General features: G+C 45.0%; 6 protein-coding genes across 6 annotated transcripts; 1 reads left to right on the top strand and 5 right to left on the bottom strand.

Moving 5' to 3' along the window:
• Positions 1 to 41: 41 nt before the first annotated feature.
• LOC135606666 (uncharacterized) lies at positions 42 to 4,949 on the bottom strand. The gene is made up of 8 exons (XM_065097720.1): positions 4,228 to 4,949; positions 3,887 to 4,029; positions 3,311 to 3,367; positions 2,927 to 3,226; positions 2,220 to 2,467; positions 1,788 to 2,094; positions 1,405 to 1,678; positions 42 to 534 (listed from the first exon to the last, which is right to left on the bottom strand). The coding sequence occupies exons 1-8, from the start codon at positions 4,927 to 4,929 to the stop codon at positions 280 to 282; spliced, it is 2,286 nt and encodes a 761-aa protein (XP_064953792.1). The 5' UTR covers positions 4,930 to 4,949; the 3' UTR covers positions 42 to 279.
• Positions 4,950 to 5,966: 1,017 nt separating this feature from the next.
• On the bottom strand, positions 5,967 to 7,469 carry LOC135606665 (G-type lectin S-receptor-like serine/threonine-protein kinase LECRK3). Its single transcript, XM_065097719.1, has one exon. It carries the CDS (start codon positions 7,467 to 7,469, stop codon positions 5,967 to 5,969), a length of 1,503 nt encoding a protein of 500 aa, XP_064953791.1.
• A 958-nt stretch (positions 7,470 to 8,427) lies between these two features.
• LOC135607265 (G-type lectin S-receptor-like serine/threonine-protein kinase LECRK3) lies at positions 8,428 to 12,567 on the bottom strand. The gene has a single exon (XM_065098949.1). The coding sequence runs from the start codon at positions 12,214 to 12,216 to the stop codon at positions 9,787 to 9,789; it is 2,430 nt and encodes an 809-aa protein (XP_064955021.1). The 5' UTR covers positions 12,217 to 12,567; the 3' UTR covers positions 8,428 to 9,786.
• A 138-nt stretch (positions 12,568 to 12,705) lies between these two features.
• Positions 12,706 to 13,885, bottom strand: LOC135607267 (uncharacterized). Its single transcript, XM_065098950.1, has 3 exons — positions 13,487 to 13,885; positions 13,153 to 13,382; positions 12,706 to 13,063 (listed from the first exon to the last, which is right to left on the bottom strand). Exons 1-3 carry the CDS (start codon positions 13,782 to 13,784, stop codon positions 12,785 to 12,787), a joined length of 807 nt encoding a protein of 268 aa, XP_064955022.1. The 5' UTR covers positions 13,785 to 13,885; the 3' UTR covers positions 12,706 to 12,784.
• Positions 13,886 to 16,080: 2,195 nt separating this feature from the next.
• LOC135607268 (uncharacterized) lies at positions 16,081 to 16,844 on the top strand. The gene has a single exon (XM_065098951.1). It carries the CDS (start codon positions 16,097 to 16,099, stop codon positions 16,688 to 16,690), a length of 594 nt encoding a protein of 197 aa, XP_064955023.1. The 5' UTR covers positions 16,081 to 16,096; the 3' UTR covers positions 16,691 to 16,844.
• A 487-nt stretch (positions 16,845 to 17,331) lies between these two features.
• On the bottom strand, positions 17,332 to 27,470 carry LOC135607264 (uncharacterized). The gene is made up of 8 exons (XM_065098948.1): positions 27,005 to 27,470; positions 21,188 to 21,297; positions 20,612 to 20,668; positions 20,228 to 20,527; positions 19,521 to 19,768; positions 19,077 to 19,383; positions 18,694 to 18,967; positions 17,332 to 17,824 (listed from the first exon to the last, which is right to left on the bottom strand). Exons 1-8 carry the CDS (start codon positions 27,359 to 27,361, stop codon positions 17,570 to 17,572), a joined length of 1,908 nt encoding a protein of 635 aa, XP_064955020.1. The 5' UTR covers positions 27,362 to 27,470; the 3' UTR covers positions 17,332 to 17,569.
• Between the last annotated feature and the right edge of the window lie 272 nt (positions 27,471 to 27,742).

Here is a 27,742-nt window from a genome sequence, read left to right as displayed (position 1 = left end):
TTGAGTTAGCAATTCATATCATCCATAAACCACACACAACATGACAGGAAATTGACATCGACCCTTTTATCTAATGCATCACTTCCCAGAGAAAGGTTGGAAGGTTTCGATTACAACACAGATTAACCACTGGTTAAGCATAGAAACGTAAACTAATAAACAGAACGGGTGATGCATTCGATAGCACTATCCTCATAATACATTATCGGAGTAAAACTTTTTAATGGTATATACAATCAGGTTTGAGTATATGGCAGTTATGCCCAATCAAATTCATCCTCAAGATGAGCATGATAGCATGCACACACCAGGTCTGTAAGCCCATGCAGGTGGCAACCGTGCATACTTCTCCATTCCCAGTTGATCATCGTATGGGTGCTCCATGAGTTTCAGAAGCCTGCGAACCTCCCCATAGTCACCTTGTTCAGCTGCATCGATGGCGCTTTGGCACAGATAGTTCCGGAGGATGTACTTTGGGTTAACAGAGTTCATCGCGGCCTTCCGTTCATCGTCCGACGTACCACTAGCAACCAACTTCAGAAGAAAGAAAGCGACCATCAGGAAAGAGTGAAATAAGCATGCTCATAGCCTCAGAGATGCCCATGCAGAACCCGAACCACTAAGCAATGCACCAGCCTGGCTGTGGGCCCAAGGGTTCCATGGGATGCAATACTAGCAGGGCCCCAAAATATTATGTTATCATATATAACCTAACAAAGTTGAGTCTGTTTTCACTTGCATCTTAATACAATCGGCTTTAAGCAAAGAATACAGCTAACCTCAAAACCATGAGACTGAAGGAAGTTCCTATATGCATAACAAATACATGTTTCTTGCCATATTTTTTGCCAGATTCACTTATTTGTTACCATATGCAATCATCAAAGCAAATTTGCAATGTTCTTTAGGAAGACTAATGCACTTCTTTCCTCCACTCCATCATGCATTCAAATCGTGAAGTGAAGAGAAATAACTTGCCTAGCTGCAAAACTTATATTTGGCAACTCCTCTTTCCACATGGGATGTATTGCTATGTCCTTAAATACCTCATCAAATCCACATGCCATTTGATTTCAACATACGTTGCCATGCTTATCTTAAAACTTCCACCTTGCTCCTTGTTGAGCTTCTTGCTGTATCCTCCACTCATCATCACCACTTCTCCTAGTCTACCCTTGGTTGCTCACCTTTATACTATAATTGAATGTTACCAACCATTCTTGCCCCCAATCTATAACTAATAAGCTGAACTGTTGAATTAAATTCCTAGGCTAAGCGGGTTAGGACTTCATTCTTTTGAACCTGAAGTCAGAGGACCAAAAAGAAAAAAGAGGACGAGGATGACATGGACATGTGCTACTACGAAAAATCAGAGTAAATGTATCAACCAAATGAAAATCATACCTCTTCAATATAGGTTTGCACCCAAGTGGTCCATGCCTCCTTCCGCTCCTGGCCAATGTCCAACAAAGCAGCTTTAAGAGGGACGAGGAGCTCATTTTTGGGAGTACCAGTGTCCGCTTTTATATTTGAAAGCAACCGAAAGAAGTTTGTGTAATCAACTTTGTCAACAGCCATGTTGTTGAGAAGGGTACTTATAAGTTGTTTATTGTATTTGGATAAACCTAGTTTCCTGGTCATTATGGACTGGTATTCATCCATGAATTTGTCTCCATATCTGCAAAAAAGATGAACAGCCTAATGTCAACAATCAAACTACATGTTTTTCAAAACATAATCAACCACATTTTTCAAAATATAATCTCATCATAAACTAAAAAAATTACCTTTCCATAGCATAGTTTGCCTCCTCTTTGCTGATCAATTGTGCAGCCGATAAGGTTGCAGTAAATTGTGCAATATTCCACAAGCCAATATCAGGCTGGTTTGCAAAACAGTACCTCCTCCCAGGAAGGTCTGTAGTATTTGGAGTATAACTTGGATCAAATGCATCCAGAAAACCAAAAGGCCCGTAGTCAATGGTCAGACCCAACACACTCATGTTATCGGTGTTCAGAACACCATGGGTGAAGCCAACTCCTTGCCAACTGGCAATCAAGGAAGCAGTCCGCTCAGCAACCTCAACTGACCAAGCTGATAAGATCCATGCAAAAAACAGACGGTCAAATATTTAAGTATTTCCAGAAAATATTGACATTTTTATTCATAGCATACAATATTTGGCAGATTTAGACAGATGCACATATGAAGAACATTACCTGCATACTTGTTAGATGTCAGATCCACTATCAAAGAGCCCTCGACACCGACCTCAAAAGACAAGTCATCACTTTTGCTCATTTTCTCAATATGGGGAAAATGATGGCAAATTGTGTAATCTGCCAAAGTTCGAACAAGATCAAGGTCTTCTTTTCCCCTAGAGGCATGAATTTGATATGAACCAAAACGCAGGAAGGACTGAGCAACACGGCAAACAATTGCACCAGGTTCATCCTTAGGATTGCCGCTGCAAGGCCCATGAGCATATATAAGGTTGATAACATAACAGAGAAAGGTTAAGAATTTAAGATAAAATATGGATATTTAAAACACACAAGTAGAATCACAAGGTTTATATGAGAGGACCTGAAGTCTTTAAAGTAACAAAACCCGAATATTCTGTCTATGCATTGTGCTCTTCTGTGAACTTTCATTAGTAAAAATGCTACCATCACGTACCTCATATTAAAAAAAAAAAAAAGATGACAGGAAAAAACAGATCTATTTGGAAGGATATGCCCAAAGATGTAACTGTCTTCTGATTTGTGCTACTATGAAGTAATAGTCTATTGACCTGGGATCACTACCCTGTGATTCTAAATAGTATCAACTGTGCTATAACCCCTTCATGAAAAGTGTGTAGTGCTGCCATTTGTTAGATGTACAGAGGAAAAAGTAGCCATAAAAATGTTCAACAGTAACATACTCGTAAAACATGTCTCGACTAACAAATTTGCCAGTGGTAACAAGAGAGAGTGCACGAGTAGTGGGAATTCCTAGTCCAATCATTGCCTCACTGCAAAGAAATTCACGAATGCTGCTACGAAGGACTGCCAGACCATCTGCAAATCGGCTATAAGGAGTCTTCCCAGCACCCTTAAGCTGCAATTCCCATCTTTCGCCTCGAGAATTTAGAAGCTCACCAAGAGTAATTGCGCGTCCATCCCCTAGCTGACCAGCCCACACACCAAATTGGTGACCCCCATAGCACTGTGCATAAGGTAACCTACAAAAGATAATAATTTAGATCATCATCACAGTTGAAGCTGAGAGAAAGGTACACGACCAAAGTTTATCATTTAATACTAACCCTCCCTTTAGAGGTAATGCTCCAGAGAATATTAAAGGGAAATCAGGCCGCTCAAATCTGTAACCAGACATGAGGGTAGAGTCAAAATAGAGCTCCATTGAAATAACATATTACCCGAGAGAACTAGTCAACAAATCCATGCAAAGCCATCTAAAAATGGAACTATCCAAGATTCCCAAGTGTCTTTAAATAATTGAAGATGAAAAATAAATCTTACGAGTCAAAATATTCTTATATATGCTTTAGGCAATAGATTCAGGCAACTACAACGTAGTATGGATGATGTGATCCAGGTACTGGGGAATGAGAACAGATGAATAGGTATTTGATTCCTGGGGAAACTTGTTCGTCAAGTCATATTATTGCAAACCAACCGAAGATGCAAGACATGACACTTGAATTGCCAAATAGTTAATGTAAACATGAAACGAACTTGTGATTATGCAGGTTTTAGAGAAAAGTCTAGATTTGAGCAATAATTTATCTAATTGGTGAAAAATGTTGATTACTTAGCTGAAAATTTTACATATTTTAGAATTTAAACAGCTGAAGAACAGAGCTAGTCAAGATGCCCACTCTTTTGGATCCAAATCAAGCAATTCAGCAACTGATTCTGACCAAGCTACAAGCTCAGGACTTTCCACTTCAGCAGATGGAGATACTTTACTGTAACATGCATGAAGCACCTGAAAACCATTTGAAAACAGATCAGCTATTTTCTAAAGTTCAAATATTAGCTGCAAACAGAAACTTGTTATTGTTGGTCAAACATATGCAATTATGTTTAAAAGAAAGCTAACTACAGGAAACAAAATTATATTATTAATTATACCAGTTGGAAGATCGGTAACTCTGAGATGTGTTTTTGAACAGAAGGTGGATAATATTATAGTCAACAAGAATTACCACTCCACTACCAGGTAAATGAGCACCGGTTCCTCCTCTTCCCCGATCTCTGTTTCCAAGTTCTTCCGGCAGCATATGATCTCCAGCATCATCACACCAAAGCTGTACACATCCACCTTCTTCGTGATCGCCATGCTCTTGAACCACTCTGGTGCTACGTACCCTCTGGTTCCCCTTATGCCGGTATTGGTTCGAGTCTGGTCAGCCCTCAGCAGCTTCGCTAACCCGAAATCCGAAATCCTAGCCACAAAATTGTCATCCAGGAGTACATTCTGAGGTTTGATGTCACAGTGGATGATCGGAGTGCTGCACTCGTCGTGCAAGTAAAGCAATCCTCTTGCGATTCCAAATATGATTTGGACCCTCTGCTGCCAATGCAGCTTTGTATTGCCGAACAAGAAGCCAATCAACGACCCGTTTCGCATGTACTCGTACACCAGAAGTCTGTGCGTCCCTTCGTTGCAGTATCCAATCAATCTGACCAGATTCTTGTGATGAGTCTGCCCAATAGATCTCACCTCATTTATGAACTCCTTCTCGTTCTCGCGAAGCAGCCTATCTAACTTCTTCACCGCAATATTAGTGCTAATGTAGGATGACAACACACCTTTATAAACTGAACCGAAGGCCCCTCTTCCCAGTTCTTCTTTGAATCCATCGGTTGCTTCTTCAAGCTCCTTGTAACTAAAGACTCTGATATTAAATTCGGACATGCTGGTATGCGGCTGAAACGTCGTACTCCTTGATAGAAATAATAGAAGATAAGAACAATAATTGAAGAAGCTTTATTATAGAAATGAAATAGCTTTAGCTTGAATCTATTAACATGTTCCTTCTTCTATTTATACAAATTAGGAGGGAGGATTTCCCTAACAGAATAGAGGATTTTCCTCAACAGAATGAAAAATTTCCTCATATAGTTAGGAAAATCTTATCTTCTATCATGCCCCCGCAAGATGGTGCTCCTGACAAGGATACCAATCTCGAATCGATGCAAAGAATTGTTTACAAGCGAGAGGCTTCATGAGTAAGATAAGTGTAGATCGCTACTGCTGCTGCTGCGATTGCTGTTGTTGTGATGGCATAGGCGTTCCCTTCATTCTCCTTAAGTCTGCCGAATATTGACAGATCAACGAAGACTACCGCGGTGAGGAAGATGAGGATTGACCACGGAGCCTCTTAGGAATGCAACGGCATTGGTCGCTAGCCGAAGGGTGAAGCTTCACTTTTCTTAGCGACGTTGGTCACTGGCCGAAGGCAAGAGTGAAGCTTCACTTTTCTCAACGACGTTGGTCGTGGTCGGCTGCAACGGTAGAGAAGAAATCTACAGCAATGTTGCAGTGATGCTACTACAGCAAAAGAGAAAACTGCAACAGAGGAGGAAGCTGTAGCAAAAGAGGAAGGAAAATGACTACAACGAGGAAGAAAGGTGGGGCAGTGCTGATGAGCAGCACTAGAGATGCCGTAGCGGAAGGGAACGGACGTTGGCGCAGAGTGGCAACACCAATGATGAATTGGCAGCGAGAAGAGAGCTTGCTCTAGGCAAGCGGCTCTGATACCATGATAGAAATAATAGAAGATAAGAACAATAATTGAAGAAGCTTTATTATATAAATGAAATAGCTTTAGCTTGAATCTATTAACATGTTCCTTCTCCTATTTATACAAATTAGGAGGGAGGATTTCCCTAACAGAATAGAGGATTTTCCTCAACAGAATGAGAAATTTCCTCGTATAGTTAGAAAAATCTTTATCTTCTATCACTCCTCCCCCTGGGGGAGCCAAAGATCTTTGCAATGATCAACGCGATGAAGATCACATTAAAAAATCCAGAGCACCCCAGAAGCACTGCTCCAATCTGAATCAAAGTCTTCCTTTCCTTCTTCACTTCCTTCTTCACCACAGATATAACTGGACCCGATGGCGGCAACAGGGAAGTATAATTAGTTTTCGACACTTTTATCAGTACCGTCCCGTCGATATAGCTACCCAGCTTTCCATTCGACAGCGGCAGCTTCTTCTTCCAGCATTCCTTTCCGTCCCAGAAGATGGCAACCGCGCAGAGGCAATCCTCCAAACAGTACTGTCTGCACTGGTCTTCGTTCACGTTCGTGTAGTGCTCGTAATCCGAGAAGGGCCAGTTGGCGTTGTTTATGGGGATCAGGTTGAACTGAGCAGGATCGTATTGTTTGCAGCTGGGTGGGAAGTCCTGGTCGCAACCTTTGTACTTCCGCTCCGGGTCGATGAAGGAGTACCCTGGTGGGCACAAGCAGTTTACCTCGCTCTGATCTCCGCCGGATATGCAGTAGCTGTTAAAGCCACAGGTGCCGCTACCAGCGCCGTCGGATTGAAGATCTTTGCAGATGTCCGCCGGCACTTTGGCCACCGCATTCCATTTCCTACTCCAGGATCCGGTCGCCCTGCCGCTCTTGGGGTAGATGTACTGGCGGAAGACGCCGTCGGGATCCAGCCTCGTGCGTTGGAAGAAGTCTTCGGTGGAATAGACAGAAGCCATAGTTACGTTGAGCAGAGTACCATTCGTGAGAGCGAAGTATATGCTGCCGGATTCGTTGTAGACGAGCTGAAAGCCGGAATCGGTCGTGTCGATGGACCAGTATGGATCGTATTGGTTTCCAGAGGGGATGGCCAGCGGTAGGAGCTGGAGTTCGCCGCTCGTTTGCGCCGCGAGCTCGAATCGGCCATCTGAGAAGTCGGAGTCGGTGAGCTGGGAACGAAGGTCGGAGCCCAGTCCCAAGACTTGACCCGGCAGGAGCGTGTCCGTAGGAAGATCGAAGCTCTGCCACGAGATGCCGCCGGAAGCAGTGAGGACGACGTTGCCGGAGTCGAGGACGGCGGCGGTGGAGGAGTTGGCAGGGCCCGCGCTCCACACTTCGTTTCCGCCGTCGTCCTTTAGGGAGAGGCGGCCGTCGCTGGTCAGCTGCAGGGTGGAGCCTGATCGGACAGGAGCGTCGCGGTTGGCGGACCAGACGACGGCTTTGGGGGAGGTGGACTCGAACCAGATGGCGACGAGGAAGAGGGAGGCTTGGGCGTCGGTGGGGTAGAATCCGAAGGCGAAGTCGCCGGATGGAGAGAGCCAGGAGCCGGTCGATGAGCCAGCCGTGAGGGTGGTGCCCTGCGTGATGTTGGAGTAGCTCTGGGCGGAGGAGATGGTCTGGGTTAGTAGCAAGACGAGGAGGAAAGTGCGAGTGAGGATGAGCGAAGGCAAGAGATAGGGAGAAGGGGGCGACGCCATCTTTCGTCGGTCTCTCGAGCTCTATTCTCTGCTGCTCGCTGGTAAGATCATCGGCCTACTGAAAGGAATTATTTGTTGGACGGCAAGAAACTTGCGGAGTCTTTCTCCGTCGTCGTTGACTTGAAGTAATCCCTGCAATGGTGTCGTAGAGGCCACGTCAAGAGAGGCCAGGATGTCTCAATCGTGCTGACCTGGTCAGCCAATTAGTGGGTTGAATAGTAAGCTCGCACGCTGATCACAGGATCCCGCATCCACAGGAATACTTAGCCGAGTTCGGAAGATGAGAGATCAATGATCTGGTTGTTTCCGTGACATGCTTTTAGATTCGTACTGGCGAAACAAGTGCTGTGCCCAAAAGAACGTCAAATCTCTGGACTGATGGTTAAGCCTGATTGGAGAAAGGCTTTGTAACGCCCTTTGTCTATTCTAATTTTTATCTCTGTTTTCTCTTTCAATTTTTTCCCCTGAAAAGATTATATATTTGCTCATGAAAAATAAATATATATATATATACATATTTTTTATTTCAATTTTTATTGCAAGCCCATATAATAAACAGGTACTGATTAAAATAATTCGTATACATTCTCTTTTTCTTCTTTGTTTAATCTTTGGAGGATTCTTTTTCTTTTGTATTTGATCTTTGGAGGAGTAGCCCATGTAACTTTTAGGCACATCAAGAATCTTTTTAGTGGGAAGCTTCAGGGGCTAAGAGGGATAGGAATCATCTTTCATAACCATCACCAGTGATGAAACGTGTTAGATTCCGGTAAGCAACCAACAAATAATTACATGGCATGCGCTAATTAGTACGTACTAAGCCTAATCAAACCATACAGCTGGAGGGATTACAGTGTTCTGAATGATTAAAGGCGATCTGCAGCCTGCTGTTTGGACAAGAAGTTGTCAAGGAGCTGTTGAGTTAGCAATTCATATCATCCATAAACCACACACAACATGACAGGAAATTGACATCGACCCTTTTATCTAATGCATCACTTCCCAGAGAAAGGTTGGAAGGTTTCGATTACAACACAGATTAACCACTGGTTAAGCATAGAAACGTAAACTAATAAACAGAACGGGTGATGCATTCGATAGCGCTATCCTCATAATACATTATCGGAGTAAAACTTTTTAATGGTATATACAATCAGGTTTGAGTATATGGCAGTTATGCCCAATCAAATTCATCCTCAAGATGAGCATGATAGCATGCACACACCAGGTCTGTAAGCCCATGCAGGTGGCAACCGTGCATACTTCTCCATTCCCGGTTGATCATCGTATGGGTGCTCCATGAGTTTCAGAAGCCTGCGAACCTCCCCATAGTCACCTTGTTCAGCTGCATCGATGGCGCTTTGGCACAGATAGTTCCGGAGGATGTACTTTGGGTTAACAGAGTTCATCGCGGCCTTCCGTTCATCGTCCGACGTACCACTAGCAACCAACTTCAGAAGAAAGAAAAAGACCATCAGGAAAGAGTGAAATAAGCATGCTCATAGCTTCAGAGATGCCCAGCATTATTAGGGTGTTTATAATTTAGGTAAATTTAATTAACCACAACGGTAGGCATGGATTTTATGAGAAAGGTTAAAGCGGGTGAAGATCTAGAAAGGTTAAGGTAGAAGATGTCGTAGCAATGGATACAATGGGGAAAACCATCACACAAACTAGGAAAAAAAAAAGAGAGAAAAGAATAAGAAATATGATCGATCATATAAAACTCATATTTGTTCGGTAGATCTATGTTCGCATGCAGAGTCTCTCTATGGAAGAACAAGGTAATAGTTATCTAAAAACTTCTGAAGATTCAGAATCAAGTTTTAACGCCACCTGATATGCCTTTCTTAATCCCAACTGTTCTCTCTCTCTCTCTCTCTCTCTCTCTCTCTCTCTCTCTCTTACAGAAACTCTTTTTCATTGCTTCTTTTTCTCTCCCCAAATTCCACAACGACCTTATCCTTGATTACCTACTCTGTTTGATAGATATTTTAACCACAAGAAAAAAGAAAATAATAAATTAGTGTATTCAGGAAGAATTATGCAGCAAACTATTTCACTGGTTTCGTGTTTAAATTACAAGATACTATCTATGACCAATGTATTGGTGCTTCCCAAATTCAACATAGGCGAGAGCCTTGCAGACTGGACTTCTATGTATACTGATAGTAGGAAGGCTGGCTATATGATAAGTTTCCATAATACACTTGGTTTGCTACCACAATATGCGCTTTGCAGCGATTCTTGCACCAGCCATGGGTTTCAGGAGAATTAGAAGAGCAAACCTAAGTCCAAGCACTCAGGAACTCTGTGACTAATTTGTGGTCAGGAATGGGGAAGGATCGGGTGGCAGAGAAACTTCAACTGCTCCTTCCAGCATCTGAGTCACCTTCTGCATCGAAGGCCTGAGCGACGGATCCTCTTGGATGCACCAAAACGCTATTTTCACAAACCTCTCCACCTCCTCCATATCGGCCAGTGCGTCTTTGTCATGCTGCACCAAAAGATCCGCCATCCCATCCTTGTAACAATCGTAAGCCCAGTAAATGAGCACCGGTTCCTCCTCTTCGCCTATCTCTGTTTCCAAGTTCTTCCGGCAGCATATGATCTCCAGCATCATCACACCAAAGCTGTACACATCCACCTTCTTCGTGATCGCCATGCTCTTGAACCACTCTGGTGCTACATACCCTCTTGTTCCCCTTATGCCGGTATTGGTTCGAGTCTGGTCAGCCCTCAGCAGCTTCGCTAACCCGAAATCCGAAATCCTAGCCACAAAATTGTCATCCAGGAGTATATTCTGAGGTTTGATGTCACAGTGGATGATCGGAGTGCTGCACTCGTCGTGCAAGTAAAGCAATCCTCTTGCGATTCCATATATGATTTGGACCCTCTGCTGCCAATGCAGCTTTATATTGCCGAACAAGAAGCCAATCAACGACCCGTTTCGCATGTACTCGTACACCAGAAGTCTGTGCGTCCCTTCGTTGCAGTATCCAATCAATCTGACCAGATTCTTGTGATGAGTCTGCCCAATAGATCTCACCTCATTTATGAACTCCTTCTCGTTCTCGCGAAGCAGCCGATCTAACTTCTTCACCGCAATATTAGTGCTAATGTAGGATGACAGCACACCTTTATAAACTGAACCGAAGGCCCCTCTTCCCAGTTCTTCTTTGAATCCATCGGTTGCTTCTTCAAGCTCCTTGTAACTAAAGACTCTGATATTAAATTTGGACATGCTGGTCTGCGGCTGAAACGTCGGACTCCTCCCCCTAGGGGAACCAAAGATCTTTGCAATGATCAACGCGATGAAGATCACATTAAAAAACCCAGAGCACCCCAGAAGCACTGCTCCAATCTGAATCAAAGTCTTCCTTTCCTTCTTCACCACAGATATAACTGGACCCGATGGCGGCAACAGGGAATTATAATTAGTTTTCGACACTTTTATCAGTGTCGACCCGTTCGTATAGCTACCCAGCTTTCCATTCGACAGCGGCAGCTTCTTCTTCCAGCATTCCTTTCCGTTCCAGAAGATGGCAACCGCGCAGAGGCAATCCTCCAAACAGTACTGTCTGCACTGGTCTTCGTTCACGTTCGTGTAGTGCTCGTAATCCGAGAAGGGCCAGTTGGCGTTGATTAAGGGGATCAGGTTGAACTGAGCAGGATCGTATTGTTTGCAGCTGGGTGGGAAGTCCTGGTCGCAACCTTTGTACTTCCGCTCCGGGTCGATGAAGGAGTACCCTGGTGGGCACAAGCAGTTTACCTCGCTCTGATCTCCGCCGGACATGCAGTAGCTGTTAAAGCCACAGGTGCCGCTACCAGCGCCGTCGGATTGAAGATCTTTGCAGATGTCCGCCGGCACTTTGGCCACCGCATTCCATTTCCTACTCCAGGATCCGGTCGCCCTGCCGCTCTTGGGGTAGATGTACTGGCGGAAGACGCCGTCGGGATCCAGCCTCGTGCGTTGGAAGAAGTCTTCGGTGGAATAGACAGAAGCCATAGTTACGTTGAGCAGAGTACCATTCGTGAGAGCGAAGTATATGCTGCCGGATTCGTTGTAGACGAGCTGAAAGCCGGAATCGGTCGTGTCGATGGACCAGTATGGATCGTATTGGTTTCCAGAGGGGATGGCCAGCGGTAGGAGCTGGAGTTCGCCGCTCGTTTGCGCCGCGAGCTCGAATCGGCCATCTGAGAAGTCGGAGTCGGTGAGCTGGGAACGAAGGTCGGAGCCCAGTCCCAAGACTTGACCCGGCAGGAGCGTGTCCGTAGGAAGATCGAAGCTCTGCCACAAGATGCCGCCGGAAGCAGTGAGGACGACGTTGCCGGAGTCGAGGACGGCGGCGGTCGAGGCGTTGGCAGGGCCCGCGCTCCACACTTCGTTTCCGCCGTCGTCCTTTAGGGAGAGGCGGCCGTCGCTGGTCAGCTGCAGGGTGGAGCCTGATCGGACAGGAGCGTCGCGGTTGGCGGACCAGACGACGGCTTTGGGGGAGGTGGACTCGAACCAGATGGCGACGAGGAAGAGGGAGGCTTGGGCGTCGGTGGGGTAGAATCCGAAGGCGAAGTCGCCGGAGGGAGAGAGCCAGGAGCTGGTCGATGAGCCAGCCGTGAGGGTGGTGCCCTGCGTGATGTTGGAGTAGCTCTGGGCGGAGGAGATGGTCTGGGTTAGTAGCAAGACGAGGAGGAAAGTGCGAGTGAGGATGAGCGAAGGCAAGAGATAGGGAGAAGGGGGCGACGCCATCTTTCGTCGGTCTCTCGAGCTCTATTCTCCGCTGTTCGCGGGTAAGCTCATCGGCCTACTGAAAGGAATTATTTGTTGGACGGCAAGAAACTTGCGAAGTCTTTCTCCGTCGTCGTTGACTTGAAGTAATCCCTCCATTGGTGTCGTAGAGGACACGTCAAGAGAGGCCAGGATGTCTCAATCGTGCTGACCTGGTCAGCCAATTAGTGGGTTGAATAGTAAGGTCGCACGCTGATCACAGGATCTCGCATCCACAGGAATGCTTAGCCGAGTTCGGAAGATGAGAGATCAGTGATCTGGATGTTTCCGTGTCATGCTTTTAGATTTGTACTGGCGAAACTAGTGCTGTGCCCAAAAGAACGTCAAATCTCTGGTCTGATTGGTTAAGCCTGATTGGAGAAAGGCTTTGCAACGCCCTTTTTCTCTTCTAATTTTTATCTCTGTTTTCTCTTTCAATTTTTTCCCCTGAAAAGATTATATATTTGCTCATGATAAATAAATATATATATATATATATACATATTTTTTATTTCAATTTTTATTGCAAGCCCATATGAGAAACCACCATTTACAGGGAAGAGAAGAGGGGGACCCCCGGGAGCGTCGCACCGGCATCAGCGATGAACACATTCCCATTCACGTACTCCGACGAATCATCGACCAGATAGCGGATGAGCGAGGTGACGGAAGGATTCGCCGTGCCAAACGTCCCCAGAGGTACTGTCCTCCTCGCCACTTTACCGATCCATTCCTTCTCCATGAGACGCTCCGTTATCTCCGACTTGAAGATCCCAGGACACACCGAGTTCGTTCTTATCCCGTATCGTCCCATCTCCAATGCCATAACCTGCACAGGTTTTACGAGACTGAGAAGCTCATCTCCGGTTTGGATTATTCCTAAGCCGGTCGAAGGAGAAGTAGACATGGCAAGCTCACCCACGTGATGGAGTTCACGCCTGTCTTGGATGCAGTGTAGGCGAGCGATCCGGGCAGCTGGCCGCGTGCAACGCCGGCGATGGATGAGATGTTGATCACCGCGCCCTTCTGCGTCGCATCTCGCATGCGTATGCACACGTGCTTCGACACCAGCCACAGCCCGGTTAGGTTGGTGGTCATGATCCTGTGCCACTCTTCCTCGGACCAGTCCACCGCCGAGTACACGCCACCTGAGCTCACACGCAGCGGACATCAGTAGAACGCTGTGGGATGCTGGAGATGCTTTCCCGAGCACGACAGTGCAACGATCAGAAATCGTTATGGCTAAAATTACCTCTAACTCCGGCGTTGTTCACCAACGCGTCGATGCGGCCGAAGGCGTTCCACGCGTCGTGCACGGCGGCCTCGATGGCGGGGCTCTTGCGGCTGACGTCGAGCTCCACGGCGACGGCTTGGTCAGTGTTGGAGGAGCCGTTGATCTCGTCGCAGAGGGATTTGAGGCGATCGACCCTCCGTGCGGCGGCAACGATCTTGCACCCGGCGGCGGCGAGGTCGAGGCATATCTCCCGGCCGATGCCGGAGGAGGCGCCTGTGACCATCACCACCTTGCCCTTCAAGCTCCCCTGATCCATCGCTCCCACCTCTGCCGCGATGAACAACCTCAATGGTTCTAGGATCTTCCACGGAACCACGATTCCACTCGGACTAGACTCGCTGACACGATTTTCTACCCCGCCTCCGCTCTCCTTATATAGCCGGTCGCTAGAACTCGTAACGGCGGGCGATGACGGCTGACGTTGGATGAATACGGACGAGAGCAGAGAGAATCGTTTGCGACTCCCCTCGGCGGGGAGGACGGTACCAACGCGGCTCGTTTGTTCGCTCCTCCACCAGAAAGAGACATCACGTCACGGAGGACGCTTCGTGGAGTTCAGACTCTAAGTCATCGAATACGTTGTCACTGCGAGATGGTCCCCGCCGTCGTACACCCGAGCCGCTCTCTGCCGTGCGTGGGTTTCGTTTTGTTTGCGGACGTGGTTTCCACGCAGGCAAAACTGCCCATCGCCCCTATCCCATGATCTCAGCCGTCCATCTGATCCGGAAGGAGACGCGCATGGCTCTGTGGATGGTCGTTGGTGCGGCATGGGACGTCACGGCACTTCCCGAAAGAAGCTTTTGGTGATGGGGCTGCGTCCATGTGCGTGCGATTCAGAGACAACTTTTCGACGGAACGGGAACAATCTCGGGGCCCACATCGTTAAGGACACGTACTGTGGGCAAGCAAAACGTCACGCCTGATGTCACGTGACAACGTCCGCCAGCTGTATTCGACCCTGATAAGTTCCAGGGGTGACATCACCTGTGACGAACCCGGACTTGCTCATGCTCCTTTGTGTTCTACCTTTTTGCTGTGGCTCCACCCATTTTTACTGATTTGATGCTGTGGAGGGTGGAACAATTTTTTTTTTTCTTTTGGAAGGATTTTAAGATTTTTGTTGGTCATTGGGGTGGTGGTTTTTTCCTTCTATTATATTTTGAAGATCATGTACATATGAGACACCATAGTTTGGGTAAAATAATAGTGACATTATTTTCTATAGGATTGATTACATATGATATGAAAAAAATATATGAGCCACGAACCACATGGATCATTATTATCAAATCAAAACGAAAAAAAAAAGATATTCTTCCAAATGATTCATATATGAGAAATCTTCCATGCAACAATAGTTCTTTAAGTTAGCAGCCATAAAACCTTCCAATTGGAAATCATATGGCTTCACAAAATTCCATCATATATATGAACCAGTTTATATATGTATAAACTTCTTCTCTCATGTGTAAATGATTGCATGCATGCATGCATGAAGTCAGTTCAGTACAAGAAGATCTCAACCATTTCACCAAGTCACACTTTCTCATGCACACCAAATGGATGAGCAGCCAACCAGGCCTCAGTGAGTGCCTCCCAGCTTTCGTGTGCATACCTACCTCATGCTCAGTAAGGAGATCCGATGATGTCATTGCTTTGGAATAGAGCTGCTAGTTTAAAGCATACAAGACTTTTAAGTAGTGAAGCTGATACTTGAGAATTGAGACGTGCAAGATAGACACTTTTTTTTTTTTTTTAAACACAAGAAAAGCTCTAAAGTTAATATTATTATCAGATAGTTTTAATCTTTTGATTTCATTATTTTCATGTTGTGAAAATTTATTATTTTTTCTATCAATGTGGATAAAGATTATAAAATTTGATTGTTATTTTCCAACATATATTTTTTTAATATCAAGATATCCTCCTCTTAATATGTTTAAAATGATGAACACATTGATTGAATCAATACATCCATCCATCCATCAGACTCTAATTTGATATATATATATATATATATATATATATATATATATATATATATATATATATATATATATATATATATATATATATATATATATATATAAAGCACGGTGATCTCATGTCTTGACGTACCCTTTGATCTTGACTCTAATACTAGATTAATTTTTGTATCAATTGTCAATTTGATGAGACAACTAACTCTTATCAAATATCATGATCAGATATGATAGAATAATTAACATATTAATTTCATTGAAATTGAACTACTGACTTAAAATAGTTAGGTTGAATCTTAGTCTCAATATACTTCACACTAAATCCGAGTGTTGATGTGACTACTCGTTTGCTTTGCTTTCCTCGTTCTAAAGATCCTCTACGTAACACCATGAAGTCCTTTCAACGTAACATCCCATCCTCAGAAACACCAATTGCTTGAGTGGCAAAAGTCGTCATAAAACCTCCCCGTGAGATCCCTTACGTAAGAGGAGATCGCTCTTATCCTCACAAGCAACTTTAAGACATGTAAGAACGGATCAAATCGGAAGTATGAGGAAAGAACACAAAGAAAGCTCTCTTTGGAAGATGCTTATAAAGGCCATGGTCTCCAACCGAGTTGCTGAGCCTGATGTGATGGCCAGGCAATACAGTGTAAAGCCCCTGCAGTCTTTCTATGGCTTGGGAGCGGAATCGCCATGCCCAAGCTCAACTTCCTTCAAGATCAGAAGCCTGCTCAAGGTCTACCTCCTTCGACACATCTCCCATGCCAAGTCCATGGTCGCGGAGCTTCTTAAGAAGAAGAAGAAGAAGAAGGTCATCGACAGCAACCGCGACTTTAAGCTGAGGAAGACGAAGAAGAAGCTCTTCGGCTTCTTTAAGCTGCACCGTAGCTGGTCATCCTCGTGCGTGACACCCATGCCGCCGCAGCTTCCCATCTCGGAGTTTGATGACTCGACGGTGATCTTCACCGAGGACAGCGCTGGTGAGGCGGAGCCACCACTCGGTGGGTGCCTCGACTGGCTCGAGGACGAGTCGGAGGCTTCGGGAGGGGATACGGGCGAAGGAAGCGAGATCGATCGGCTCGCGGAGAGGTTTATAGCGAGGTGCCATGAGAAGTTTAGGCTGGAGAAGCAGGAGTCGTACAGGAGGTACCAGGAGATGCTTGCAAGAAGCATATGAGACTGTTATGTTGCACGAAGCTGTCCATCGGAGAATGTTTCTGGTGAATAAAGTTTGGCCAGTAGAGGACGTTGTAGTTTACGTTACACAAATGAATTATATATATATATATATATATATATATATATATATATCCTATGACTGAACAACTTAATCTCTCTCTCTCTCTCTCTCTCTCTCTCTCTCTCTCTCTATATATATATATATATATATATATCTTTTATGGCTGTTCTATAACGATGTTTTGAAGATTCTAGTGCATAGATTAAACAGGTAATGATTAAAATAATTTGTATATATTCTCTTTTTCTTTTGTATTTGAACTTTGGAGGAGTAGCTCATGTAATTTTTAGGCACATCAAGAATCTTTTTAGTGGGAAGCTTCAGGGGCTAAGAGGGATAGGAATCATCTTTCATAACCATCAACAGTGATGAAGAGTGTGAAATTCCTGTAAGCAACCAACAAATAATTACTTGGCATGCGCTAATTAGTACGTACTAAGCCTAATCAAACCATACAGCTTGGGGGATTACAGTGTACTGAATGATTAAAGGCGATCTGCAGCCTGCTGTTTGGACAAGAAGTTGTCAAGGAGCTGTTTGAGTTAGCAATTCATATCATCCATAAACCACACACAACATGACAGGAAATTGACATCGACCCTTTTATCTAATGCATCACTTCCCAGAGAAAGGTTGGAAGGTTTCGATTACAACACAGATTAACCACTGGTTAAGCATAGAAACGTAAACTAATAAACAGAACGGGTGATGCATTCGATGGCGCTATCCTCATAATACATTATCGGAGTAAAACTTTTTAATGGAATATACAATCAGGTTTGAGTATATGGCAGTTATGCCCAATCAAATTCATCCTCAAGATGAGCATGATAGCATGCACACACCTGGTCTGTAAGCCCATGCAGGTGGCAACCGGGCGTACTTCTCCATTCCCGGTTGATCATCGTATGGGTGCTCCATGAGTTTCAGAAGCCTGCGAACCTCCCCATAGTCGCCTTGTTCAGCTGCATCAATGGCGCTTTGGCACAGATAGTTCCGGAGGATGTACTTTGGGTTAACAGAGTTCATCGCGGCCTTCCGTTCATCGTCCGACGTACCACTAGCAACCAACTTCAGAAGAAAGAAAGCGACCATCAGGAAAGAGTGAAATAAGCATGCTCATAGCTTCAGAGATGCCCATGCAGAGCCCGAACCACTAAGCAATGCACCAGCCTGGCTGTGGGCCCAAGGGTTCCATGGGATGCAATACTAGCAGGGCCCCAAAATATTATGTTATCATATATAACCTAACAAAGTTCAGTCTGTTTTCACTCGCATCTTAATACAATCGGCTTTAAGCAAAGAATACAGCTAACCTCAAAACCATCAGACTGAAGGAAGTTCCTATATGCATAACAAATACACGTTTCTTGCCATGTTTTTGCCAGATTCACTTCTTTGTTACCATATGCAATCATCAAAGCATATTTGCAATGTTCTTTAGGAAGACTCATGCACTTCTTTCCTCCACTCCATCATACATTCAAATTGTGAAGTGAAGAGAAATAACTTGCCTAGCTGCAAAACTTAAATTTGGCAACTCCTCTTTCCGCATGGGATGTATTGCTATGTCCTTAAATACCTCATAAAATCCACATGCCATTTGATTTCAACATACGTTGCCATGCTTATCTTAAAACTTCCACCTTGCTCCTTGTTGAAATTCTTGCTGTATCCTCCACTCACCATCACCACTTCTCCTAGTCTACCCTTGGTTACTCACCTTTATACTATAATTGAATGTTACCAACCATTCTTGCCCCCAATCTATAACTAATAAGCTGAACTGTTGAATTAAATTCCTAGGCTAAGCGGGTTAGGACTTCATTCTTTTGAACCTGAAGTCAGAGGACCAAAAAGAAAAAAGAGGACGAGGATGACAGCGACATGTGCTACTATGAAAAATCAGAGTAAATGTATCAACCAAATGAAAATCATACCTCTTCGATATAGGTTTGCACCCAAGTGGTCCATGCCTCCTTCCGCTCCTGGCCAATGTCCAACAAAGCAGCTTTAAGAGGGACGAGGAGCTCATTTTTGGGAGTGCCAGTGTCCGCTTTTATATTTGAAAGCAACCGAAAGAAGTTTGTGTAATCAACTTTGTCAACAGCCATGTTGTTGAGAAGGGTACTTATAAGTTGTTTATTGTATTTGGATAAACCTAGTTTCCTGGTCATTATGGACTGGTATTCGTCCATGAATTTGTCTCCATATCTGCAAAAAAGATGAACAGCCTAATGTCAACAATCAAACTACATGTTTTTCAAAACATAATCAACCACATTTTTCAAAATATAATCTCATCATAAACTAAAAAAATTACCTTTCCATAGCATAGTTTGCCTCCTCTTTGCTGATCAATTGTGCAGCCGATAAGGTTGCAGTAAATTGTGCAATATTCCACAAGCCAATATCAGGCTGGTTTGCAAAACAGTACCTCCTCCCAGGAAGGTCTGTAGTATTTGGAGTATAACTTGGATCAAATGCATCCAGAAAACCAAAAGGCCCGTAGTCAATGGTCAGACCCAACACACTCATGTTATCGGTGTTCAGAACACCATGGGTGAAGCCAACTCCTTGCCAACTGGCAATCAAGGAAGCAGTGCGCTCAGCAACCTCAACTGACCAAGCTGATAAGATCCATGCAAAAAACAGACGGTCAAATATTTAAGTATTTCCAGAAAATATTGACATTTTTATTCATAGCATACAATATTTGGCAGATTTAGAGATCAACCTTAGCAGATGCACATATGAAGAACATTACCTGCATACTTGTTAGATGTCAGATCCACTATCAAAGAGCCCTCGACACCAACCTCAAAAGACAAGTCATCACTTTTGCTCATTTTCTCAATATGGGGAAAATGATGGCAAATTGTGTAATCTGCCAAAGTTCGAACAAGATCAAGGTCTTCTTTTCCCCTAGAGGCATGAATTTGATATGAACCAAAACGCAAGAAGGACTGAGCAACACGGCAAACAATTGCACCAGGTTCATCCTTAGGATTGCCGCTGCAAGGCCCATGAGCATATATAAGGATGATAACATAACAGAGAAAGGCTAAGAATTTAAGATAAAATATGGATATTTAAAACACACAAGTAGAATCACAAGGTTTTTATGAAAGGACCTGAAGTCTTTAAAGTAACAAAACCCGAATATTCTGTCTATGCATTGTGCTCTTCTGTGAACTTTCATAAGTAAAAATGCTACCATCACGTACCTCATATTAAAAAAAAAAAAAAGATGACAGGAAAAAACAGATCCATTTGGAAGGATATGCCCAAAGATGTAACTGTCTTCTGATTTGTGCTACTATGAAGTAATAGTCTATTGACCTGGGATCACTACCCTGTGATTCTAAATAGTATCAACTGTGCTATAACCCCTTCATGAAATGTGTGTAGTGCTGCCATTTGTTAGATGTACAGAGGAAAAAGTAGCCATAAAAATGTTCAACAGTAACATACTCGTAAAACATGTCTCGACTAACAAATTTGCCAGTGGTAACAAGAGAGAGTGCTCGAGTAGTGGGAATTCCTAGTCCAATCATTGCCTCACTGCAAAGAAATTCACGAATGCTGCTACGAAGGACTGCCAGACCATCTGCAAATCGGCTATAAGGAGTCTTCCCAGCACCCTTAAGCTGCAATTCCCATCTTTCGCCTCGAGAATTTAGAAGCTCACCAAGAGTAATTGCGCGTCCATCCCCTAGCTGACCAGCCCACACACCAAATTGGTGACCCCCATAGCACTGTGCATAAGGTAACCTACAAAAGATAATAATTTAGATCATCATCACAGTTGAAGCTGAGAGAAAGGTACACGACCAAAGTTTATCATTTAATACTAACCCTCCCTTTAGAGGTAATGCTCCAGAGAATATTAAAGGGAAATCAGGCCGCTCAAATCTGTAACCATAGATGAGGGTAGAATCAAAATAGAGCTCCATTGAAATAACATATTACCCGAGAGAACTAGTCAACAAATCCATGCAAAGCCATCTAAAAATGGAACTATCCAAGATTCCCAAGTGTCTTTAAATAATTGAAGATGAAAAATAAATCTTACGAGTCAAAATATTCTTATATATGCTTTAGGCAATAGATTCAGGCAACTACAATGTAGTATGGATGATGTGATCCAGGTAGTGGGGAATGAGAACAGATGAATAGGTATTTGATTCCTGGGGAAACTTGTACGTCATGTCATATTATTGCAAACCAACCGAAGATGAAAGACATGACACTTGAATTGCCAAATAGTTAATGTAAACATGAAACGAACTTGTGATTATGCAGGTTTTAGAAAAAAGTCTAGATTTGAGCAATAATTTATCTAATTGGTGAAAAATGTTGATTACTTAGCTGAAAATTTTACATATTTTAGAATTTAAACAGCTGTAGAACAGAGCTAGTCAAGATGCCCACTCTTTTGGATCCAAATCAAGCAATTCAGCAACTGATTCTGACCAAGCTACAAGCTCAGGACTTTCCACTTCAGCAGATGGAGATACTTTACTGTAACATGCATGAAGCACCTGAAAACCATTTGAAAACAGATCAGCTATTTTCTAAAGTTCAAATATTAGCTGCAAACAGAAAGTTGTTATTGTTGGTCAAACATATGCAATTATGTTTAAAAGAAAGCTAACTACAGGAAACAAAATTATATTATTAATTATACCAGTTGGAAGATCGGTAACTCTGAGATGTGTTTTTGAACAGAAGGTGGATAATATTATAGTCAACAAGAATTACCACTCCACTACCAGATATTCTTTCAAAATAATACTCGTTATGCAAAGATCTTCAAACAACAACCCATGTGTGTATCTCTCATTAAATCTTTCTCGATGCCAATTAGGTAGCTGACAAACAGAGAGCACAAAACTTTGTAAAATCAACGTATCTCTGCTGATACAGCAAGAAAATATCCATTAGAGGACTTTCAGCTTATTTTAGTTATGTGGAAATCTTCAATTCAAGCTTATTAAAATCCAACATGATGGCTTTCATAAGTACTATAGAAAGTTTAGAAACTAGACTGGGGCTTAGGAGACCTAGAAAGCAAACAATCAAGGAAATGAAACAATTTCTCCTGGATGCTTTATCCAGACCGGACTGTCACGGACAAACTTCTAAACCGGGTGTTTGATGTAATGCTTATGTATGTCCGTGTCTTTTGGGTCTGTTCATGCTTTGTACAGCATGTAGGGGGGCGGCCAAAGGCTTAATAGTCCCATTTTAGTTGGGTCGGTGGCTGCTTTAGGCTTGTAAATAAAGGTTGTGTCATGTGGACACGTAGGAGAGATTTTCGGTATATAATGGACCATTTTACCCTTTGTTGTGCAACTGTTCAGAGCTTGTAAAGTCTGTTTGTAATTTGCATTGTCTATAAAGTGTTTTTCGGACATGTTTGCTTGTGGATCCCGAGTGAGGCATTTTCTCTGTCTTGTTCTCTCTTTTGTGGGTCCTAAGGGACCAGGGGAGGTTTCGGGGAGGCTGACCTTTGCGGACAGACACGCAAGGGTGCCGCACGACTTAGGCAAAATCAGCTAAGTCCGTGACAGATGGTATCAGAGCGGGACAAGCACTCATAAAAACACTTAGCATGCAAACGTGGGGGACCTAGCGGGACTGCATTGAGGGCAGTCAGCACACGCGCGATCGTTTGGGGGAAAACGGGCATGGAGATGTAAGGAAAAGGAGTCGCTCAGAGGAGCGGGCATTTGAGATTGGCATTCAGAGGAATGGCCAACCCTTCGCGCAAGAGGCACCACGAGAACAGACAAGCTTGGAAGAATTTGAAGCGCACAAAGGTTGGGATGGCTGAGTTTGAGCTACGGCTCAACGTTGACAACCATACTTGATGGTGCTCAAGGCAAGCGAGGCGCTTGGTTAAGGATGAGACCATCCAAGGTGTAATGAGTTGCTCAACGACCAAAAGAGCTATGCAAAGCTCACAGAGGTGAGGGGAATTGCTAATTCGAAGAATTTGGTACTCATGCAGGGGGCTTGTATGTGGACGATCGAATGTTCGTGGCCATCCCAAGGCGACCGAAACTCGGCGCCATGGAGCATTGAAACTTTCTCTTTGGCATGTGAAGGATACGTCCGTAGGAGGCTGAAGGGTGCAACTAGTTCAGCATGTTGCTAGACCTTGAGGGGTGCAGCGGGGGCTGTATTGACATGGAGTCGCAATCTAGCAAGTGCGTTTGCAGGAGGTAGGACTATGCACAATTTGTTCAGTAGAACGGAGTAGTCTAAGGGGATGGTGGTCTCCGAAACGAAGAGAGATGTTGCTCCAACGGGACAGTTATCCAGGAGGGATAAGTCTCGGCTCTCCAGAGGGAGAATCATGTGGGGCGGACCTCACAAGTTGAGGAGGAGTACCTCAACAACCCCACGAAGCTTGATGGACTGAGCAAGCGACGATGAGTCGTCGCATGATCTTGCTTGAGAGAATGCATTGGCGGATGCATTGCGAGATCAAGTGGGGGAGCGACCCAAAGCAACACAAATGAAGGTACACTTGGAGTCGATATGGAGATCGGACTCAAGGGAGGGCTGACCTGTGGAATGGTGGGCGCGAGGGCCACCATCAACTCAATGCAAAAACGAGGAGCGGAGCAACTTGAGTGTAACTTGGCGAAGTACCCAAGCCGTATGAAGGGAGCCAGCATAGAAGATGGAACATGGAGCAGAGGCATAATGCTTTCCTTGGACAAAGGTCAAGGACATGAACTCTTGCAGAGGCAAGAGCAGGATCATGTTGTTCCATAGGTCATTCATTCTGACGGAGCGGACTCATCTTGCATGGTGCCAAAGACGATGGGAGCTTCGGTGCACATGCACTTCATCTCGGAGGAGCATTTGATGGAAGAACTAAGGCGACTCAATTTGCGGAGGCGAAGTTGAGTTCAGAAGGCCTTAGCACGGGGCAAGAGGACGCAGAGGCGAGTACTCTTGAAGAATATTGCCACAGTGTTGTCATTCAAGTTGCTATGAAGGAGGCGGTGCGCAACGAAGATTGTGCTGGTAGGGGCAGAGGCCCAGGATCCAGACAATGGTGCATTGATTGCAGCGAAGTCGGGGGACTTCGGGAGCTACTAGGCGACGGACTGTCCTAGAGCGGTGCTTCATTTTGGTGTGACCCAAGAGTGGGTGGCTGAAGGTCGATTACCAAAGGAGCGAACAAAATCGAAGGTGGAAGAGACCCTGCGATGTATTGGCAGAGGCCACACATGGAGGGACCACAATTCGAGTTCATCCCACAAGGATCAGAATGCAATGGAGATGTCACCCTGAGGCGACATGGTGCAGCGGATCGGGGCAGAATAGTTCGTGGCAATGCGATACACACAATCCTGTCCCGTGAGGGACTGGATCATACGGAGGTATGATCGGGAGCTACTGGGAGCTCCACTTCGGTGAACAACACGACGGCAAGAAGGGCTATGGATTCAAGGAGCGAAAGCCATGGTACCGCAGAGGCGGGTCTTCCGTGCGTGCATCGAATTTTGCATCGGATGAAAGACTTGGTCATCAGCATATGGGGGCTGTGTTCCACCAAGGGAAAAGTTCGAATGCAAGTACCAGTGAGTCCCATGGGAGGGACTTGATCATACAGCGGTATGATCGAAGCAGTTGGAGAGTTGGACTGCTCCAGAGCTCATATTCGCTTAAGGGAGCCCGACAAGTTAGAGGACAAGGTCGAGTAAGCGAACGTTGCTACCAAGGAAGCTAAGGAGAGCAGAATCGGTGCAAACCCTACAACGTTATGACAGAGGCCATGCATGGGAGTTGCAGTCTGTCTTTCCATCGACCAAAGGGAGCTGCTTGGAGAACACAGAGGTGTTGAAGCAGGGGGTCGAAAGGGGCGAGGAAGCGACGACGAGTCCAGAGGGACGTAGCTATCCAAAATCCAGTATCAGTTAGAATGGAGGTGGACTCGGAGGAGTACCACAGAGGCATGTCTACTGATTGTAAAGAAAAGAGATGCAGATGCGAGTCGACGGATAGTAGTGTCATGAGCATGGCAGCGCCATGGTACCGCAGAGGCGGGACTTCCGTGAAAGTCATTGATCCCTTGCTCTCATGGAGGGAGAGCGCTTGGTCGTGAAAGGGGCCGAGGAGGTAGAGCATGCAGAGGCAAACTCCAAGTACCGAGACAAGGCGGAAGGGCAGAGGCCAAGGAACTTCGTAAGACCGGTGTCAATGAGTTTCTCATCAAGATAGCCGAAAGTGAAGGACTTCGGGTCATACAAGAGTGCACGACCAAGGAACGAAGTAGTCAGTACGCGGTGCTGGACCTTTGCTACTCAGGGGAGTAGGCGGCAGAGTTGATGGAGAAGACGGTACAATCCCAGAGGCGACCAAATCTATTAGGAAAATTACTCCAAGTTGGGGTGAAAACTTCCTGCATTCCAGAAGTTCAATGGCATTGAGAAGGTGAATCACAGTAGCTAACTCAACGCAAGGAGTGCAAACACTTCAAGTGCTTCAGAAGTGTGAGCAAAGAGCAGGCGAAGGCCAGTAACCAGCTCGATGCATGGAGTACAACCTCGAGGAGGCGGGCGAAGTCAAGTAACATTTGCCTTCTTAACTCTTAAGAGAATGGGCGAAACCGAGTACCCCAATTCTCTTATCTATCCAGCAGAGGAGTTCTGCATATGTTCAAAGACCCTTCGAAGATAACGAAAGACAATAGTTGTCAAATCCTCACCAACGGTGATTAGTGCTACTGAGAGTAGATCGTCCGCTTCATTTCCCGACGAAATGCCAATCGAAAGCGGAAGTGATGCGAACATACTTGGATGTGACAACTAAGTTGAAGAAGAGTCAATGAGCAAATTTTGTAGAGGAAGGACCCAGAACCTCAGAAGTTTGCGAGACGATGCTTGTTAAAGCTCCAACAAGCATCCACTCAGTTCAAGCAGCATGAGGCATTTGAGAGACTGGCGCAGTAAGAATGGTCTTTTCCTTCATTTGAAGGATCCGCAGGAACCAACAGGGATCAACACAACTCAGCCAACCCCACACCGGAGTCAGAGTCATGGGTGAGTTGAAGCAGCATGGCGGATCAAAGGTTCGACTACTCGAAAATAGCAGTGGAGAGCAGTTGGGAGCCAAGAGACGTATTGCAGCTGGAGCATAATATTGAAGACTCAGCAAAGGCGAGGAGTTGCAGTGTCGACAAAGGCTTCGACGAGGACGTCGAAGGAATAAGTGGGGGAGAATGTCACGGACAAACTTCTAAACAGGGTGTTTGATGTAATGCTTATGTATGTCCGTGTGTTTTGGGTCTGTTCATGCTTTGTACAGCATGTAGGGGGACGGCCGAAGGCTTAATAGTCCCATTTTAGTTGGGTCGATGGCCGCTTTAGGCTTGTAAATAAAGGTTGTGTCATGTGGACACGTATGAGAGATTTTCGGTCTATAATGGATCATTTTACCCTTTGTTGTGCAACTGTTCAGAGCTTGTAAAGTCTGTTTGTAATTTGTATTGTCTTTAAAGTGTTTTTCAGACATGTTTGCTTGTGGATCCCGAGTGAGGCATTTTCTCTGTCTTGTTCTCTCTTTTGTGGGTCTTAAGAGATCAGGGGAGGCTTCAGGGAGGCTGACCTTTGCGGACGAACACGCAAGGGTGCCGCACGACTTAGGCAAAATCAGCTAAGTCCGTGACAGGACAGCGGCGAAGAACATGGGCAAGAAAGGCAGAACGATAGCACAAGATACCGGATCGATTGCAGCCAAACATAGATTAAGCTTAAGGCGCTAAGAAATTCAAATATGTCCTTGATTTGTGTATGCTTCTTATTTACATGTTGCATAAGATAAACCAACAAAAGAAATTATAACTTCTGCACATATACAAAGCGTAGACAGGATGGCTAATTTTGTTACATGGAAAATAAAATGTGTGGTGGAAATTGCAGGAGTAAACACGTACTGCAAATGAAATAAGTAAAAACATCCACGCTCCAGACACTGACACATCTTAAAAAACGGTTCTTCTTAGATGAATTAGGACCACGACTCTATTCGTCTAAGTGTCGATCTTGATCGAGAAGGAAGATCCAAACCCACTAGGTCGGTGTTGCGATCAAAGGGTAATATTTTTCATGAATTATTCCCGCAAATAAGTTGAAATTGATCAATACACTAAAAACAATAAGAAGAACATTCGGAGACAATAGCGAGTGAGTCCTAAAACAATCAGTGTAAGAAAGGAAGAAGAAGTACCTGGCGAGGGATCGTATCGGATCTTGGATCACCAGGCAGCTCCCGCACGAAGGAGTGGTCCCAATTAAACTCCTCGAGCTTCAACCGCACGCCCTTTCCGCCATCGGCGAGCGCGGCCGGAGATTCCGCCGCCGGATCCCGCGCCTCCGTCTTGGACTCCATGGAATGGCTTCGTGATCCTCCGATCTGTCGATCGGGTCTCCGAGAACCCCGTCGCTCCGACGGCCGCCGATTCCGGTGCCAGCCCCAGCGAAGAGCGGATCGAGAGATTGGGCTGGAGAAGAAGGTCTTGGGAAAGGCGGCGAGAGGAGGAACGTGACGAACGAGGGGAAGAAAGGCGAGATGGCAGAGCAGCATGGCCCCTTTGGGGTGTGAAGACTCCGCCCCTTTTGTAGGAGTCGGCGTCTCGTGCGATGCGAGAGGGGAATCAGAGTAATCGTTGCTGCGGTGGTCAAAGCTCACGAGCTGGCGCTCGCACGGGCGAACCGAGCCTCGGCCCGCACGTGCTCTTGCCGTCTTACGATCACACATATTGGCAACGAGGAATTAAAGGGGGAAAAACCAGGGAAAAATAATTAATCGCAAGAGGGTTCCCCAAGAACAACGATGGCTTAAACTGTTCCACCATGTGACTCGAAATATCGAATTAAGGAGAACAAGGGAAAATTAATTACTCACAACATTATTCTAACATCGAATTATGGTCCTAAATTCATAATAAAATAAAAAATTAATATA

The sequence above is a fragment of the Musa acuminata genome, chromosome BXJ2-3 (assembly GCF_036884655.1).
Source record: "Musa acuminata AAA Group cultivar baxijiao chromosome BXJ2-3, Cavendish_Baxijiao_AAA, whole genome shotgun sequence".
Taxonomy (NCBI): domain Eukaryota; kingdom Viridiplantae; phylum Streptophyta; class Magnoliopsida; order Zingiberales; family Musaceae; genus Musa; species Musa acuminata.
The sequence above is the reverse complement of the archived record's forward strand: the minus strand, read 5'-3'. Positions and strand labels throughout refer to the sequence as shown.

Excerpts from the sequence above, each read along its gene's own strand:
- LOC135607264 (XM_065098948.1), bottom strand. The coding sequence starts at position 27,361 with ATGCTGCTCTGCCATCTCGCCTTTCTTCCCCTCGTTCGTCACGTTCCT. Across the intron at positions 20,528-20,611 it reads GCATTACCTCTAAAGGGAGG|GTTACCTTATGCACAGTGCT; the intron begins GTTAGTATTAAA and ends TATCTTTTGTAG. Across the intron at positions 19,384-19,520 it reads GACATCTAACAAGTATGCAG|CTTGGTCAGTTGAGGTTGCT; the intron begins GTAATGTTCTTC and ends GGATCTTATCAG.
- LOC135607265 (XM_065098949.1), bottom strand. The coding sequence starts at position 12,216 with ATGGCGTCGCCCCCTTCTCCCTATCTCTTGCCTTCGCTCATCCTCACT.
- LOC135606666 (XM_065097720.1), bottom strand. The coding sequence starts at position 4,929 with ATGTCCGAATTTAATATCAGAGTCTTTAGTTACAAGGAGCTTGAAGAA. Across the intron at positions 3,227-3,310 it reads GCATTACCTCTAAAGGGAGG|GTTACCTTATGCACAGTGCT; the intron begins GTTAGTATTAAA and ends TATCTTTTGTAG. Across the intron at positions 535-1,404 it reads TGCAAACCTATATTGAAGAG|TTGGTTGCTAGTGGTACGTC; the intron begins GTATGATTTTCA and ends TTTCTTCTGAAG.
- LOC135607268 (XM_065098951.1), top strand. The coding sequence starts at position 16,097 with ATGCTTATAAAGGCCATGGTCTCCAACCGAGTTGCTGAGCCTGATGTG.
- LOC135606665 (XM_065097719.1), bottom strand. The coding sequence starts at position 7,469 with ATGGCGTCGCCCCCTTCTCCCTATCTCTTGCCTTCGCTCATCCTCACT.
- LOC135607267 (XM_065098950.1), bottom strand. The coding sequence starts at position 13,784 with ATGGATCAGGGGAGCTTGAAGGGCAAGGTGGTGATGGTCACAGGCGCC. Across the intron at positions 13,383-13,486 it reads GAACAACGCCGGAGTTAGAG|GTGGCGTGTACTCGGCGGTG; the intron begins GTAATTTTAGCC and ends GTGTGAGCTCAG. Across the intron at positions 13,064-13,152 it reads GCGTGAACTCCATCACGTGG|GTTATGGCATTGGAGATGGG; the intron begins GTGAGCTTGCCA and ends AAACCTGTGCAG.